The sequence below is a fragment of the Otolemur garnettii genome, unplaced genomic scaffold, assembly GCF_000181295.1.
Source record: "Otolemur garnettii isolate 467f Iridium unplaced genomic scaffold, OtoGar3 scaffold00022, whole genome shotgun sequence".
Lineage (NCBI taxonomy): Eukaryota > Metazoa > Chordata > Mammalia > Primates > Galagidae > Otolemur > Otolemur garnettii.
The window spans coordinates 16,006,078-16,023,787 of record NW_003852417.1 but is presented as its reverse complement, the minus strand read 5'-3'; the positions used below and the strand labels follow the sequence as shown (position 1 = coordinate 16,023,787).

Below are 17,710 nucleotides of genomic sequence, written 5' to 3'. Positions count from 1 at the left end.
ATCATTGTTGTTTGGCGGGCCTGGGCTGGGGATTCGAACCCGCCACCTTAGGTGTATGTGGCTGGTGCCTTAGCCGCTTGAGCCACAGGCGCCGAGCCGCTACATCTTCATTATATAATTTTATCATTATATTGTACAACATTGTATTGTCCTTCTATATCTCTGATAATTTTCTTTGCTCTCTTGTCTACTTTATCTGATATTAATACAGAGATTTTTGCTGTCCTTTATTTGGTATTTGTGTGGTATATCTTTTTCTATACTTTTATCTTCAATCTGCTTATGCATGAATTGTTATAGTTAAAGTGACTTTCTTGTAGACAGCAGATAGTTGGATCACCTTTTAAAGTCTATTATGCCGATTTCTGTTTTTAATTAATGTATTTAGATCACTTACATTTAATGTTAATTACTGGTATGTAAGCTTACCATTTTATTTTTTGTTTTCTGTTTCTTTGTTTTTTCATTTACCTGCTTTCTTTTTCTTACCTTCCTATGGGTTACTTGAACACTTTTTGAATTCCATTTTGATTTGTCTGTAGTACTTTTGAGTAACTCTGTCAGTATAACTTCTTCTGTGGATGCTCTGGTTATTACATTATGTAACTTACCACTGTCTACTGGTGTTAGCATTTGCACAGTTGAGTGTTCTATAGAAATCTTTCCTCTTCTTTGTCTCTATTGTTCCCCGTTTATAATTGTTTTAAATATTTTTTTCTGCACACATTTAGACTCATATTAGACAGTGTTTAATATTTGCTTCAATCTTCAAATGGATTTCTAAGCAAATTTAGAAAACTTGAGGGAAGGAAAGCCTATTCAGTAGATTTTTATTTACTCTGTTCCTTTATTCTTCCTAATTTTCAAGGTTCCTTCTGTTTCATTTCCTTTTTGTTTAGAGAACTTCCTTTAGCCGTTCATTAATCATGCTGAAGACAAATTTTCCTAGTTTTCCTTGATGGAGAATGTTTTGATTTCCCCTGTATTCCTGAAGAATATTTTCACTGAATATAGATTCTGGGTTGATAGTTTTTTTCTCTGAGTACTTGAAAAATATTGTGCCTCTTCCCTCTGGCCTCCATGTTTTCTTTGAGTACCTTTTCAGGTCACCCTGCTTCTCCTCACCTTTCCGGATTCTGATCTTTTGTTCTAGTCCAACAGGCTAAGTTAGACAGGAAACTAGCTATTTAATCTTGCACCATGTGAATATACCCAGATATTTAGATTAAAGCCTTTTAAATGTAAAGCCTTTCAGTGGGTTAAATCAATCTCACAAGCATAGAAGATTGCTGTGAAAAAGGCATGGAGGACTAGTGGACTACAAATTTGACCTAGATTCTTACTGCCAAAAATGCTAAGTAAATCTTAGATTGCACCAAAATCGTGTAAATGGAGAGTTAGTAGAGGCTTGAGAATTAATGTCCAGACCCCTGCCTTTGTAAGATATTTTTCTGCAGCCTTCCTCATCACTGGTCATCGTTCATTCACAGATACTTACTATATTGCCAGTTTCTTTGCTGCACATTGGAAATACACAGTCACTTGTCCTCATGGAATATAAATATATTAGAGGAAACACATTAAAGAAGTGACAGAATGCTTGCAAGCACTTACTACCCAGACTCGACTTATCTGAGAAGTCAGAAAGTCCTGTAGAAGGAAGTAATGTTTAATCTCAGAGTTGATGGATGAGTACGTTATGTAGGTTGTTGGGACTCCAGCAGCAATAGTATATCTAACTCAGGACAGTTTTGAGATGTTCAGATTGTGAGAGTTTGGAGAATGAATATAGCCACGGGGGTCTCACTGCTTCACGAGCTTATCCTTCACAGACTTAAAAACTCTAGTTAAGCCACTTCTCCTTGGTGAAGGCTGCCAGCCTTTGACTTTCACCACAGATTTTGGTCTTGATTTTAAAGCAACATGGGCTGATCTGTGCTTCTAAAGTGAGCTTTCTAATATTTGTGAGTCTGCTCCTTTCCAGGTAAAACCTTTTTTATTCCTGTACAGCTAGACTTGTGAGCATTCCAGTTTGGCATGCTTTGTGGATGGTCTGTAGTTAGCTGAGGTAAAGCTGAGAACCAAATACAACCTCCCAGATACTGTCTCACTAGTGGAAAACACCAAGCGTTTCTGTAACTTTCTATCATTAGACACTAGATGCTTCCTAAGATGCAACCTGAAATTGCAATAGTTTTCCCAGCAGTTTATAAAAATACAAATATAATTAGTAGAAGCTCCTTGAAACCACCACTTCTCAAGTACCTTTTCACTGAAATAGCCTTGATCTCTTGTTTTTTGTCCAATGCTGTCTATAGCTCAAATCCTTCTCTTTTTTTTTTTTTTTTGCAGTTTTTGGCTGGGGCTGGGTTTGAACCCACCACCTCTGGCATATGGGGCCAGCGCCCTACTCCTTTGAGCCACAGGCACCACCCTCAAATCCTTCTTTTTTAAAAAAATTATTTTTAATCTTTTTTTTTTTTAGAGACAGAATCTTGCTCTGTCACCCAGGCGGAAGAGCAGTGGCACAATCATAGTTCACTGCACTCAAGCAATCCCCCACCTCAGTCTCACAAGTAGCTACAAGCCCTCCTTTTTTGACAAGACCAAAGCATCATCTTTCTAAGCCCCAAGCTGACCTCGTATACCCCCAAAGCCATCATCTTTCTAAGCCCCAATGCATACCCTTGTTCATTATACATCTATTGAAGTATGATCCCTGGTTTCCTCAGATCCTTACATCAAAGAATCTGTTCTCCATAGAAGCATCTGCTGTCATCAGTCCTTTTGACAGATTGTCCCAAAGATCCTGCTGACACAGGACAGTTGGCTTAGATGTATCAGAGTGTCAGAGGGAAGACTGCAGGAGGAATGGCAGGGCCAGTACCTTACCTCCAGCTCACTTCCCCTGAGGCACACAGTTGAACTCAGAGAAACTTTCTGAGGCCTCAGTGATGTTATTACACTAACCACTTTGTCTAGCTTACAAGTTAATTTGCCATCTCTGCTTTAAGAAATCATTCCAATTCCCTTAGCACCCTATTTAATTAAACTTTGGATGCAGCAAGGACTATTTGGGGAGATTAGAGTAATGGAACTGTAAAGGACCTTTAAAATACCTACTTTGGCCTTCCCATTTTACAGATGAGGAAACTAATGCTTAGGGTAATAAAATGACTTAGTCAGGATTATAAAAGTAAGTAGTTGCTAAGCCCAGACTCGAATGGAGCCCCTTGAAATAAATATCTACTGTGTTTACTTACGTCTGTTTTTACACACAAATACCCTCTAGAGAGTATGACCTGCTTTTTGAAACCTTTCCTTTTGGCCTCTACTTTAGTTGCACATCCAGCCATTTGATTAAACAAATCTGTTTCAAATACTTATAAAGGCACACCTTGGCGGTACTGAGGGTTTGGTCCTAGAACACCACAGCAAAGCAAATATTATAATACAGTGAGTCACACAAATTTTTTGGTTGCCCAGTGCATGTAAAAATTATGTTTACACTATACGATAGTCTGTTAAGTGTGCAATAGCACCATGTCTAAAAAAAGCAATGTATATACCTTAATTAAAAAATAAAAAATACTTTTTTGCTGAAAATGCTGATGATCATCTCAGCCTTCTGCAAGCTATAATCTTTTTTTTGCTGGTGGAGGGTCTTGCCTGGATGTTGATGGCTGCTGACTTATCAGGCTAGGGGGGTTGCTTTAGGTTAAGGAACAATGAACTTTGCCACATGAATTAACTCTTATTTTCATGAAAGATTTCTCTGTAACATGCGATGCTGTTTGATAACATTTTACTCACACCGGAACTTCTTTCAAAATTGGAGTCAGTCCTCTTAAAATCCTGCTGCTGCTTTATCAGCTAAGTTTATGTAATACTCTCACTCCTTTGTTGTCCTTTCAACAGTATTCAGCATCTTCCCCAGGATTAGATTCAATCACAAGAAACTTCTTATCCACAAGAAGCAATTCCTTACCCATTAACATTTGATCATGAGGTTGCGGCAATGTAGTCACGCCTTCAGCCTGCACTTCTAATTCTAGGTCATCTCTTGCTATTTCCACTACATCTGCAGGTACTTCTTCCACTGACGTCTTTGAAACTCTCAAAGTCATCCATGAATCAACTTCTTTCAAACTCCTGATCATGTTGATATTTTTACCTCCTTGCATGAATCACAAATGTTCTTAATGGCATCTAGAATGGTGAATCCTTCCTGAAAGTTTTCAAATTACTTTGCCTAGACCATCTGAGGAATCATTATCTATAGCAGCTATAGCCTTGTGAAATGTATTTCTTAAATAATAGTGTTAAAAAATTACTCTTTGATCTGTGGGCTACAAAATGGATTTTGTATTAGGAGGCATGAAAAGAACACTAATCTCCTTGTACATCTCCATCAGAGCAATATTGACAGAATCTCACTCATTGTGTCACCCTCGGTAGAGTACTGTGGCATCACAGCTCACAGCAACCTCAAACTCTTGGGCTTAAGTGATTCTCTTGCCTCAGCCTCCCAAGCAGCTCAGACTACAGGTGCCCACCACAATGCCTGGCTACTTTTTTGTTGTTGTTGCAGTTGTCATTATTGTTTTAGCTGGCCTGGGCTGCGTTGGAACCTGCCAGTCTCGGTCGGTGTATGTGGCTGGTGCAGTAAGCACTGTGCTATGGACACCGAGCCAAGAATCTTTTCATATCAGCAGTAGATCTCAAAAGTAGGCTCAAAAACTATCCAGTAAACTGTGTTGCAAACAGAATGTGCTGTCATCCGGAATGTGCTTTATTATTTCATTCATAGGCAAGTAGAGTTCACATAATTCATAAGGACCCTAAGATTTTTGGAATGGTAAATGAGCATTGAAACTTAAAGTCAGCAGCTGACTGGGCTCTGATGAGGGAGTCAGCCTGTCATTTGAAGCTTTGAAGCTGGGCATTGGCTTCCCCTCTCCAGCTATCAGAGTTCTAGTTGGCATCTTCTTTCAACAGAAGGCTGTTTCGTCTACATGGAAAATCTGTTGTTTAACGTGACCACCTTCATCTGTGATCTTAGCTTGATCTTCTGGATAACTTGCTGCAGCTTCTACATAAGCATTTGCTGCTTAACCTTGTACTTCTATGTTATCAGTTCAGCTTCTTTTCTTAAACCTCATAGACCAACCTCCTACTGGCTTCAGCTGCAGCTTCCTCACCTCCCTCAGCCTTCATAGACTTGAGAGGGCCTTGCTCTGGGTTAGATGGCGGCTTAGGGTAATATTGTGGCTGGTTTGATCTTCTGTCCAGGTCACTAAAACTTTCTCCATATCAGCAATAAGGCTGTTTCACTTTCTTATCATTCATGTGTTCACTGGAGCAGCACTTTTAGTCTCCTTCAAGAACATTGCCCTTGGATTCATGACTTAGTTAACTGGCGCAAGAGGCCTAGCTTCCAGCCTACCTCGACTTTCAACATGCTTTCCTTACTAAGCTTAATAATTTCTATTTTTTGATTTAAAGTGATAGGCATGCAATTCTTTCTTTCCCTTGAACACTTGGAGGCCATTGTAGAGTTAGTAACTGACCAAATTTCAATATTGTTGTGTATTAGAGGATAGGGAGGCCTGAGGAGGGCTGGGGGACAGCTGGTCAGTGGAGCAGTCAGAAAGCACACATTAATTGATTAAGTTCTCTGTCTTATATAAGCTTACCTTTACAATAGTGATGTCAAAGATCACTGATTACAGACCATGATAACAGATACAATAATATTTAAATGTTTGAAATATTACGAGAATTACCAAAATGTGACACAGAGACGTGAAGTGAGCACATGCTGTTAGAAAAATGGTGCTAATAGACTTGACACAGGGTTGCCATAGACTTTCAATTTGTAAAAAATGCCATATCTGCCAAGCTCAGTAATGTGAAAGGCGATAAAGTGAGGTGTTCCTGTATCTGCTGAGCCCTGGGTGACACAGGCTGGATACATCCAGGTGTATGCCTGCACGTTGCTTCCAGTCTAATGACTATAAGACTGAGCAGAAAGTGGTATCAGCACTATTAGAAGGACAGAACGCAGTGCCATTCCCTAGGACATGGAAGTTACATTCTCTTTGGCAGGGCTAGGGGTGTTAGATGGAAGGAATGGGGCAGAAAAGCTGCATGAATGGTTCCTTATTATAGCTAGACCTTGAAAGATTAAAGATAAAGACATCTGTTCCCAGATGGAGTTAGGAAGGCCAAGGAAGGTTTGGGAATGAGAAATTATCTAGTCTGAAGGTCAGGGGATAGTAGGAAGGTAGGACTGCAGTTGGGAGGGGACTGATCAGAAACTTAACATTGGTTAAGAGAGTTTGAACTTTGGAGGGCTGGTGATGAGGAAACAGTAAAGAATTTTTGAGCCAGGACTTTAGAAGGATAAATACACAGTGTATAGTAATGCTAGGAAGATTACTTAGAAGACTCTTGCAGGAGCGCAGTCAAGAGATAATGTGGGAAATAAAAATGGAAAAGAAGCACAGGTGTGAGAAACAAGGTAGAGGTAGATTCTACAGGATTGTTGGAATCTGCAGAACAAGGGGAGAGGCAAGCAGCAACGGATAGCACCAAGCCTGCAGCTGAAATGCTTAGGGACTCATCTGCTGCTTTCATCACTAAAGTTTAAGAAAAGGGATAGTTTGGGGTGGCACCTGTGGCTCAGTGGGTAGGGGACCGGCCCCATATACTGAGGGTGGCGGGTTCAAACCCAGCCCTGGCCAAACTGCAACAAAAAAATAGCTGGGCGTTGTGGCAGTCGCCTGTAGTCCCAGCTACTTGGGAGGCTGAGGCAAGAGAATCGCCTAAGCCCAGGAGTTGGAGGTTGCTGTGAGCTGTATGATGCCATGACACTCTACTGAGGGTGATAAAGTGAAACTCTGTCACTACAAAAAAAAAAGAAAAAGAAAAAGGATAGTTTGGCTGGGCACAGTGGCTCACAGCTATAATCCTAGCACACTGGGAGGCTGAGGTGGGTGGATCACCTGAGCAAGAGCAAAACTCCATCTCTAAAAAATAACCAGGCATTGTGGATGACTATAGTCCCAGCTTCTAGGGAGGCTGAGGCAGGAGGATCTCTTAAGCTCACGAGTTTGAGGTTGCTGTGAGCTATGATGGCATAGCACTCAACCCAGGGTGCCAGAGTGTGACTCTGTCTCAAAAAAAAAAAAAAGAAAAGAAAGCAGGGAGATAGTTTAAGGAGGAGTAAGTTTCAGGGCTTCCTGTTATACATACTGAATTTGAGATTCCAGCAGGACATTCAGCTAGAAGAGTCTAGTGCTAATTTGAAGCGCCAGTTTGGAAGCTCAGATGAGAGGGCTCATCCGGGAGAGCCTCATAGTTGAAGCTGTGCAAGTAATTAATGCTGCAGATTTGGGAGATTGATTTAAAAAGAATGGATGAGAGCCCTGGAGAATTGGGGGCAGGCTGGAGCAGGAGCAGTGGAAAGAAGAGGAGTTAGTGAGAAAGAGAATTGAAGAACTGGGGAATGTGTGCTGTGTGGGAACCAAGATGGCAAGGAGTCTCAGGGAAGAGGAAGAGCCCACTGGCAACTACTGTGGAAGGCAAGGACCAGGAGTCCTGAGGGACTCAGGGACTGTGGGTCTTTATCATTTTCAAGTCTTTCTGATTTAAGTTTCGGGGCTAGCTTAAGGTTCTGTAAATTAATGGGTGCACTTAAAACCTTGGTCCAGGTGTCTGTCTGTGCCTGATGTATGTAAGATGTCTTCATTTCTTATTACATATCCAGTGTGAATCCGAGTACATACTGGAATTATATGAAAAGAACATATAGCCTATGGCCTCTGCCAAGGTTCTTTCTGGAATTTTGTCCCAAAACCCCTAGTCTGTCAGTGTCTCTTCACCCACACACCTCTTGTGGCCTCTGCCACTTGAGTGTGCCCTATACATCCTGCTGCTTCTTCCCAGATTAGATATACGTCTCAGAGGTGACAGCAATGAGACGTCAAAGGACAACCAGAGAATGAATGCAAGGGAGAAAGGGAGAAGGTGCTGATGCACATTGTTTTCCCGGCAGCATGCTAACTGCTTTGCCTTCATTATCTCATGTAATCCTCATAATAACCCTGTGAAATAAGTAGTATTATCCCCATTTTACAGATGAGGAAACTGAGACGCAGAGAGGTTAAGTGACTTGCCCAAGATCACACAACTAGTAAGTAAGTGTGAACCCAGATGTGTCTGACATCAGAGCCTGTGCTGTTCTCCATTACATGACACCGAGGCTCTGAATTTGGAGTTCTGAATTCAGAACTCCAGTAGATGTGCAGACCCCAGAGTCAGGGAAGCTCTACTTAGCACCTGGGGAAAGACAGACAGCTCTGGGATGTTATCAATGGCTGTGCCCATTGCTGATACTTGTGTCATTTTTACCTTAAGTTCTTTTTTAGAGTTTACTCACCTTCCTAATTTTTCCTAAGAAGAACTTTGTATCTAGTAACAATTAAACATTGATTGCCTCTGAGAGTGGAACTAGAGGTGGGAAGAGGTGACTGGGGTTGTTCACTATGAGTCATTCCTAATAGATGTTTTTATTATGTTGCCTTGATTCTATAGAAAGCACTCTAAAGCAGAGCCCCCAATCTTCTTGGCACCAGGGACCAGTTTCGTGAAAGACGGTCTTTCCACAGATAGGGGTGGAGTGGAGCTCAGGCAGTGATGTCAGCGATGGGGAGTGGCTGTACTTAAATACAGATGAAGCTTCACTTGCTCACCCTCGGCCCTTGACTCACTTCCTGCTGTCTTGCTGTGTGGCCCAGTTCCTAACAGGCCATGGTTTCATGGAAGACGATTTTTCTATGGGGTCGGGGACAGGGAAGGTTAACCTCCTTCCGTGCCACCCAGTTCCTAACAGGCCACGGACTGGTAGCAGTCCACAGCCCAGGGTATGGGGATCATAGCTCTAAAGTAGATACTGAGATACAATCGCAAATACTGTGAATACATAAAGGAACACATTTTGCCACGTTAAAGACTGTGAGATACATTTTTTAAAGATCACAAAACCTACATTTTATACATCTGTTGTTTTTATTTAAAGGTTCGTAATGAGTTTTACAAGGACACACAGGGTGTGATGCTGGTCTACGATGTTGGGCAGAAAGAGTCCTTTGATGCTCTCGATGGATGGCTAGCGGAAATGAAGCAAGAGCTTGGACCTCATGGAAACATGGAAAATATTATATTTGTAGTGTGCGCCAACAAGGTAACTGCTTTGGAAATGGTATGCTCAGCTTGCTAGGGGAAGAATGGCACTCAGAATATAGGGAACAGTTAAAAAGAAAAGAAAAAAGTCCTTATCCTATATTACAGGCAGCAGCAACCTTTCAAAGCATGTTCCTAAAACCAAAACAAAACAAAACCCCCAAACCTGGTGATCAGGATTTTTTTTTCTGGTGCCGTACTTGGGGAAAGGCATTGGTGACTGAGCGGAAGAATTGGATGATAATATCACACTCTGAACTGACTGGAGGAGGAGCATTATTTAGGTGAGATGTGCACTATGGAAAGAGGACTGTGGGCCTCAGGGCGTGGCAGGTATCAGGAAGCCAACTTTCCCCAAGGATCAGGTGGGATGTGCAGCAGCAGGCACTAGTCCGGTTGCCACAGAAAACCAGTCTACAGCCAGTATTAGTTTGGGGTTTGGGGCCCCTTTTAACATTGGTAATTGTGTTCAGTTGTGTTTTCTAATTGTCATTAAACCTGATCATTAAGTAATGGTGTTCATTAAAAATAGTTTTGCCGGCTCGGCGCCTATAGCTCAACCGGCTAAGGCGCCAGCCACGTACACCTAAGGTGGCGGGTTCGAATCCCCAGCCCGGACCCGCCAAAACAACAATGACGGCTGCAACCAAAAAATAGCCAGGCGTTGTGGCGGGCGCCTGTGGTCCCAGCTACTTGGGAGGCAGAGGCAGGAGACTCGCTTGAGCCCAGGAGTTGGAGGTTGCTGTGAGCTGTAATGCCACGGCACTCTACCCAGGGGGACAGCTTGAGGCTCTGTCTCAAAAAAAAAAAAAAAAAAAAAAAAATAGTTTTGCCTCAGTAAAGGATTGACAAAGATCTCAGTGGGTCAATTCTAGTGAAGCAAGGTTGGAATCTTCTCTGTGCCCTAACCTGTTTCAGATCGACTGTACCAAGCACCGCTGTATAGATGAAAGTGAAGGGCGTCTTTGGGCTGAAAGTAAAGGGTTCCTGTACTTTGAAACTTCAGCACAAACTGGGGAAGGAATCAATGAGATGTTCCAGGTAACCCAACCTTTTGTTGTTTTAAGGTTTGTGTCAAGGCCAACCATGCCAACTTTCAATTTAAATTATGAGAAGCAAAATAGTTATAGGAATTTCTCATTAGAATAAGGTCTTTTTTTTTTCAGCTGGCGAGATAGAGAATGTGTATTGAGAGAGAGCACATGCAAATGTGTGATCTGTCTGCTGTGTATTTTAGACCACACCTGGCTGATCATCAGACTACTTGGGGAAATTCTTCAAAATACATATTTCTGGGCTGTAGACCTACTGGAAGCTTTACTTTGCAATGAAGCCTAGGAAACTATATTTTGGAAAAGCTCTCCGGGTGATTCTGATGATCAGGTTTAATCACAGAATACAACTAAAGTGGAACAAAGACTCTCTTCAAAACTACCGTTGGTTAATAGTGTTACATTTGTATGTGTAATCAAATGGAAGCTCTGTGACAAAACTGCCTTGCTAATATAGTCCTGTATTGTAACCCACAGGGCTGCAGTTAGAGAATAGAAGACTATCAAGCAGAATCCAGCCAGTCATACATAAAAATAAGGTCTCACCAATCAAGTAGTCAATAGAAGGAAGGGTGTGCTCACACTGCAGCCTGAATAGTTGGGCACATTCTAAAACCTACTAATCTTGAATAATTTTAAGGAAAGGAGGATATTTAAGACAATAAATTATAAAGTCAACTCTTAATTATAGATACATTTGGAAATGGTGACATGAATAATGTATTTTTCTTCTTATGAATATATCTGATATTTTGGGAATTTTTAGCATTTCAAATGTAGCTATGCCATAAAGAGTTGTTCTTAATTATTGAGTGGGATTGTATTTAATCTTTTATGCTGCATTTCCTTCTCACAAGATGTCACTCCTCCTACTAGAAGACAGGTTTGGTTCTTGGCTGACAGGCTGAATTGGAAAACTAGCTTCTATTTCAAGAGCAAATGAAGTTGAGTTGGTTTGCTATGCTTTCTGTTCTTTTAAGTACAGAGACCTAGATGAGCTTGTACGTATACATATGCAATAACAATACCTAACCATTTGAATAGTATTTTATAATTCTGGAGAAGTTTACAAGTTTAATCTCCTTTGAGACTCATAACAATGTGTGGCAGGGATTATTCTCAGTTCATGTATGAGAAGATCTAATAGAAGTAAAGTGACTTATCCAAGGAATTTAACTGTAAAAGATTAAATTTCCTTCAGCACTTTAAAGATGTCAGTTCATTCCCTTCTGGCCTCCTTTGTGTCTCCTAAGATGTTAGCAATTATTCTTACTTATATTCTTTGGTATATAATATGCCTTTGCCCCTCCCTGGCTGCTTTCACAAGTTTAATTCATCTTTGGTTTTCAGCGTTTATACTATGATGTGCCAAAGTATGGTTCTCTTCATATTTCTCCTGTTTGAGATTTGTTGAATTTCTAAGCTTGGTAGATAGATGTCTTTCGTCAAATTTGGGAAGATTTCTACAGTTATTTCTTCAAATTTTGTGGGGCCACATTCTCACTCTCTTTTTTCTTGGGCTTCAATTACATGTATATTAGATCACTTGATTTTGTCCCACTGTTCCTCAGGGGATGTTTACTTTTTTTCTGTTTTCTTCTGCATTTTTCAGATTACATAGTCTCTCTTGATTTGATTTCGGGTTCACTGACAATCTGGTGTTAAACTCACTGAGTGAATTTTTCAGTTTCTAGAATTTGCGTTTGATTCTTTTGTGTATTTCCCAGTTCTCTGAGATCATCTATCTTCTCACTCATGAAAAATATATTTTCCTTTACTGCTTTGAAATATTTATATAGCTGTTTTAAAGTCTTTGTTAAGTCCAGCATTTGAACTCTTTTGGGTTCAGTATCTGTTGACTACTTTTTTTGACTATAGATCACATTTTCTTGTTTTTTGTTTTTTGTTTTTTTTTTTGAGACAGAGTCTCAAGCTGTTGCCCTGGGTAGGGTGCCATGGAGTCACAGCTCATGGCAACCTCAAACTCTTGGACTTAAGCAATTCTCTCTGCCTCAGCCTCCCAAGTAGCTGGGACTACAGACGCCGGCCACAATGCCTGGCTATTTTTTTGTTGCAGTTGTCATTGTTGTTTTAGCTGGCCCAGGCTGGGTTCGAACTTTGCTGGCCTTGGCATATGTGGCCGGCACCCTGCTAAATGAACTATGGACGCAGCCAACATTTTTTTGTATGAGTAGTGATTTTCAGTTTAACAGTGGACATCGGGGATAACATATTGAGGAGACTCTAGATTCTCTTTTCTTCCTTAGAAGAATATCGATTCTTATTTCAGGAGGCAGTTTGGTTATTGACAGATTATAGTGAACTTGTGTAGGCTTGTCTTTTTGTTTCAATAGCAAAGATTTGAAAAAAGTCTGAAGTGTTTCCCAATCCCTTTTAATTTGACAGGACTCAGTTTCCCAATTCTGTCTTTCTTGCAGATCTCATCAGCTCTTGATTTAGATTTTGTTGGGGTGAGTCTGTAATTCTCTGGTACTTTAACTAGGGCTATATTGATAAGATGTTACGCCTGTCTCTCCACTCTGGCAAGGCCAAACCCTAAGGTCCCTAGGATAGCTCTTTCCCTAATACCACCAGGCTTTAATATATTGGTTTTGTTCTCAATGCCATAGTAACTATTATCTAGTAAGCCCCAGATGATTTCATCCTATGGATCTATAGTCTAGCCCTTAGCTACAATACTCTTGGGGAACCCCTCCATGGACTTGGGGACTAATTTTGCACAGCCCCTCTCACTAGGGCTCTGTTCTGTACTTTCTAGCCGCTGTAGCAGTCTCAAACTCTGATCCCTGCTTCCTTAGCTCGATGGGACTTAGTATCTACTCAGATTCCAGCTTTCTATGCCATGGTCAGAAAATGGACTCCAGGTAGAGAACCAGGTGACTGTGGAGCTCACCTCTCAGGGAGCACTTTAGCATTTACTGTTGTCACTACCTAAAAAGAATTGCCTCATAAATGTGTCCAGTTTAGTAGTAGTTTATGTCATGAGATCTAATATGTCGAGTCTATGTCACGAGTCCAATATCCATTACTCTGTCATGGCTATTACTCAGACATGAAATTTAAATAGGCTTTTGACTTTGATCCCAATGTCCTATATATCACAACACAGCTTGTCTTCTGATAACCATGTGTGTTATGAACGAATACTTGTGCCCTTAAAAATCCATGAGCATGGCCCGGCGCCATGTACGCGGCTAAGGCACCAGCCACGTACACCTAAGGTGGCGGGTTCGAATCCCCAGCCCGGGCCCGCCAAACAACAATGATGGCTGCAACCAAAAAATGGCCAGGCGCTGTGGTGGGCACCTGTAGTCCCAGCTACTTGGGAGGCTGAGGCAGGAGACTCGCTTGAGCCCAGGAGTTGGAGGTTGCTGTGAGCTGTGATGCCATGGCACTCTACCCAGGGGGATAGCTTGAGGCTCCGTCTCAAAAAATCAAAAAATAAATAAAAATAAATAAAAAAATAAAAAAAAATCCATGAGCATTTATGTTTCAGGACAATCCATAAGTGAGAAGAAAACCTGACTATTACATACCACTGGCAAACATCTGTGAACCATTATACTTTTATCCTTTTAGATATATCTAGGGTAGAACTAATGAATGAATTAGTCTGTTAAAGAAAAAAAAAAGGCTATTGAGCTAGGCTGACACCATGACACTCTAGCCTGGGTCAACAAGAGTGTGAGACACTGTTGCAAAAAAAAAAAAAAGCTTTCACTTTAAAAAATAATAAGAGTAGATAAAAAAATATGAAGTTTGTAGGAAAAAAGACACTCACTTTCACTTACGATTAAAGAAATACAAATCCAAATTATGAGATACATATCAGATTGGCAAAAATTAAGGTGTATGTTCATGCCCACTGTTAAACACAGACTTGGGAAAACAGGCACCTTCCTCCACAGTGATGGGAATGTAAACTGGTACAGCCTTTTATGACAGCAGTTGTTAAAATCAATAATGAAAATGCACATATACTCTTAACAGTTCTGCTTTTAAGAAGTCATCTTAAAGCAGTATTCCCACAAGTGTTCAGAAATGTATACACACAAATAGAATTCATTAAAGCATTGTTTCTAGTAGGAAAAAAAATAGAAACCACTAACTTGTCCAAGAATAGAGAGCTGGTTGAGTAAATTATGAAAAGATCTCTGTCTATATGTAGCTATAGAGAGATTCCAAGATGTATTTTTTTTTTTTGAGACAGAGTCTCACTATGGCACCCTCAGTAGAGTGCTATGGTATCACAGCTCACAGCAACTTCAAACTCTTAGGCTTAAGTGATTCTCTTGCCTTAGCCTCCCAAATAGCTGGGACTACAGGTGCCTACCATACTGCCCGGCTATTTGTTGCTGTTGTTGCTGTTGTAGTTGTTCTTATTTTAGCTGGCCCAGGCCAGATTTGAACCCTCCAGCCTCAGTGTATGTGGCTGGCACCCTACCCACTGAGCTATGGGCACCGCCCCAAGTTGTATTATTGTGTAAGAAAAAAAGCAAAGTGCTAATCAGTGTGTTTAATCTGATTTACTTTATGTAAATGTTTAAAGAGTATGGATCTGTGTATTTACTCGTATACTGATAGAAAATTTTTCTGGAAAGGTACTCAAAAAAATATTAATGATGGTTATCTCAAGGACAGGAACTTAAGGAACAGGGAGATATAGTCTTCATTTTACACTTTTTTACTACTAGAATTGTTCTAACAGTGTTCATCTATTAATTTTTAACTTCAAATGTGGTTATCTGAGAGTAGGATTATGAGCCCTTTTAATTTTATTCCTTTTGCTTTTTCTATATTAAAATATATGAATATATATTTAAATAGTATAAAAGAAAAAAAATCTTTCAAAGTACGTATTTGCTTTATGCATGACTTCTAAGAGTTCCTGGAATAAATTAAAAATCTTTAAGTTGATGCTTAAAAGGGATTCCTATTTTCACAAAGTCAGTTCTGCTCTGGAATGTGTTTTCTTGCAGACCTTTTATGTATCCATAGTTGATTTATGTGAAAATGGCGGGAAACGTCCTACCACAAATAGTGCTAGTTTCACCAAAGAACAAGCAGACACCATTCGCAGAATTCGAAATAGTAAAGATAGTTGGGACATGCTGGGTGTCAAACCTGGGGCCTCAAGGTAAGCAATGCTCTAGGATCCTTAGTGCTGAGTTGTATCATCTAGAAGGGCTCAATCACCAAAGTGTAGTGTAACATACCTTCTTCTCATTGGCTGGAAATGTGAAGATGTGTGGAAATATATTCAATTATGTAATGACTGCTTCATTGAATTTACTAAATACCGAAAGAGCACACCATTGCCTGGTAAGGTAAGGAAATTATGTCGTGTATGTACATAAATACTTCATGAAACAGTATCTTCTGCTTTTGTCTATGATGAGCAAAAGCTTTGAAGCTAAATAACCTTTTAAAAAAAACAACAAAAGAATTCATAAATTATAGAATTTTAGAGGAGGAAAGATGGATAGAAATCAACTTATCCAAACGTTTCATTTTAAAAGTGGGAAACCTGGGACTCAGTGAGATTAAACATGTCTAAGCACCCCAAGAGTGAGTGATAGAATTGAACCTCAACCCCAGAACAGTATGTCGAGATCTGTCTCCATCCTTCTCAAAAACCCTGCTAGTTCCTCATCTATGTGTATATTTATATGAATTATGTTAGTCAAAAGAATTATTCAGGAAAAAAAGAAATATAGTCTCTATTCTTTAGTGCTTGTGCAAAAATAAATAATTATTCAGTATGGTTATATAATTTTTAACAGGATGATACTAATGTTACTACATGTATTGTAATCTATAAGGGTCTTATTTTGCATGCTGTTCCCATCCCTGTGCCCTTCCCTTCCTACATTTTCACCTTGATTCTCTCAAAAGAAAGAAGTTTGTCTTCAAATTGCCTTATCAGCACCCAAAGCATTTAGTATCTCTTCTCCACTTTGATCTCATAGTGTATCTTTAAGTCCAGAAGGAAAGAAGGGAAGGGAAAGGGAAAAGACAGACCGTCATTGGTTACCTTTACCTTGCCAGGTGTTATTAAAGATGCTTTAAACCATGTGAAAGAATTCAGATGATCTCATGTGTAGAGCACACAGTTTCTTGGTATCATTTAAATGTCTTTTTAGACCTCTGTAGTCTAATTCTAAATTCTTCTGTGCCCATCTCCAAGGGACATTGGCTCTAAAGTTAAGAAACTGTTACTTTATATACTTATTAATGGACCTAGAACAATACTCATTAAGGAAAAAGAAACTTTGGTTCCTTATTTATTCACTTTGGTTAACTAGAATCTACCAGAGCTTACAGGCCCTACGTGGTTTCCACATCCTTAACTCATATAAAGATGTATGTACTTCTCTTGCCTTTGTTCCACTGGGTCTATCAGACTAATTTTGTATGATATTGAGCACATTTGGGGAAAACCTTAAAGCATTCTTTCCTTAAGTTACAGAGAATTTTGATACTTGTTTGTGCTATGTTTACTGTTCTTGAACTTTAAGAAAATCTTCATTTGTGATAGAATTGGTATCTTTGTTATACACCTGAATCTTTCTTGTTTCTCCAAAAATTTTCCTTGAGAGACTCTCTACTTAGATATCTTGAAAGGTACTCTTAGCACAAGGACCAGATATAACATGAGGGCATGCTCCCTCAGGAAACTCTGCCCAGGAAGAGAGAGGATGCTATCCCCACCGTAAGAGCAGAGAGTTTAGGGGAGAAATAAGAATTCTGGGCTCGGCACCCTTAGCTCAGTGAGTAGGGCGCCGGCCACATATACCAAAGCTAGGGGGTTCGAGCCTGGCCAGGCCTGCTAAATAACAATGACAACTGCAACCAAAAAAATAACCAGGCATTGGGGCAGGTGCCTGTAGTCCTGGTACTCAGGAGGTTGAGGCAAGAGAATCACTTAAGCTGCTGTGAGCTGTAACACCACGGCACTCTATCTAGGGCGACATAACAAGACTCTATCTCCAAAAAAAAAAGAATTCTGGCAACTCAAGTTTCTTCAAAAAGGAAGAATGTCATTCTTGTTATGTAATATCAAAATGATATATGTAGAAAAACTACACTCAGCTCAAACCTATAATCCTCTTGAGAGGCCAAAACAGGAGGATTGCTTGAGCTCAAGAGTTCAAGACCAGCCTGAGGAAGAGTGAGAGCCCGTCTCTACTAGAAATAGAAAAACTGAGTTAAGAGGATTGCTTGAGGCTCGGCGCCTGTGGCTCAAGTGGCTAAGGCGCCAGCCACATACACCTAAGGTGGTGGGTTCGAATCCAGCCTGGACCCGCCAAACAACAATAATGGCTGCACCCAAAAAATAGCCGGGCGTTGTGGTGGGCGCCTGTGGTCCCAGCTACTTGGGAGGCTGAGGC

At 40.4% G+C, this 17,710-nt stretch overlaps 1 protein-coding gene across 2 annotated transcripts in view; it reads left to right on the top strand.

The window, feature by feature from the left end:
* Positions 1-17,710, top strand: part of DNAJC27 (DnaJ heat shock protein family (Hsp40) member C27) — a 34,608-nt gene that overhangs the window by 14,312 nt on the left and 2,586 nt on the right. The window contains exons 4-6 of one of the 2 annotated variants that reach the window (XM_003787439.3): positions 9,083-9,247; positions 10,165-10,287; positions 15,299-15,456. In XM_003787439.3, the coding sequence (XP_003787487.1) occupies positions 9,083-9,247; positions 10,165-10,287; positions 15,299-15,456 (446 nt within the window). The remainder of the gene's footprint in view (positions 1-9,082; positions 9,248-10,164; positions 10,288-15,298; positions 15,457-17,710) is intronic. The other variant, XM_012803734.2, reaches the window with a different exon arrangement.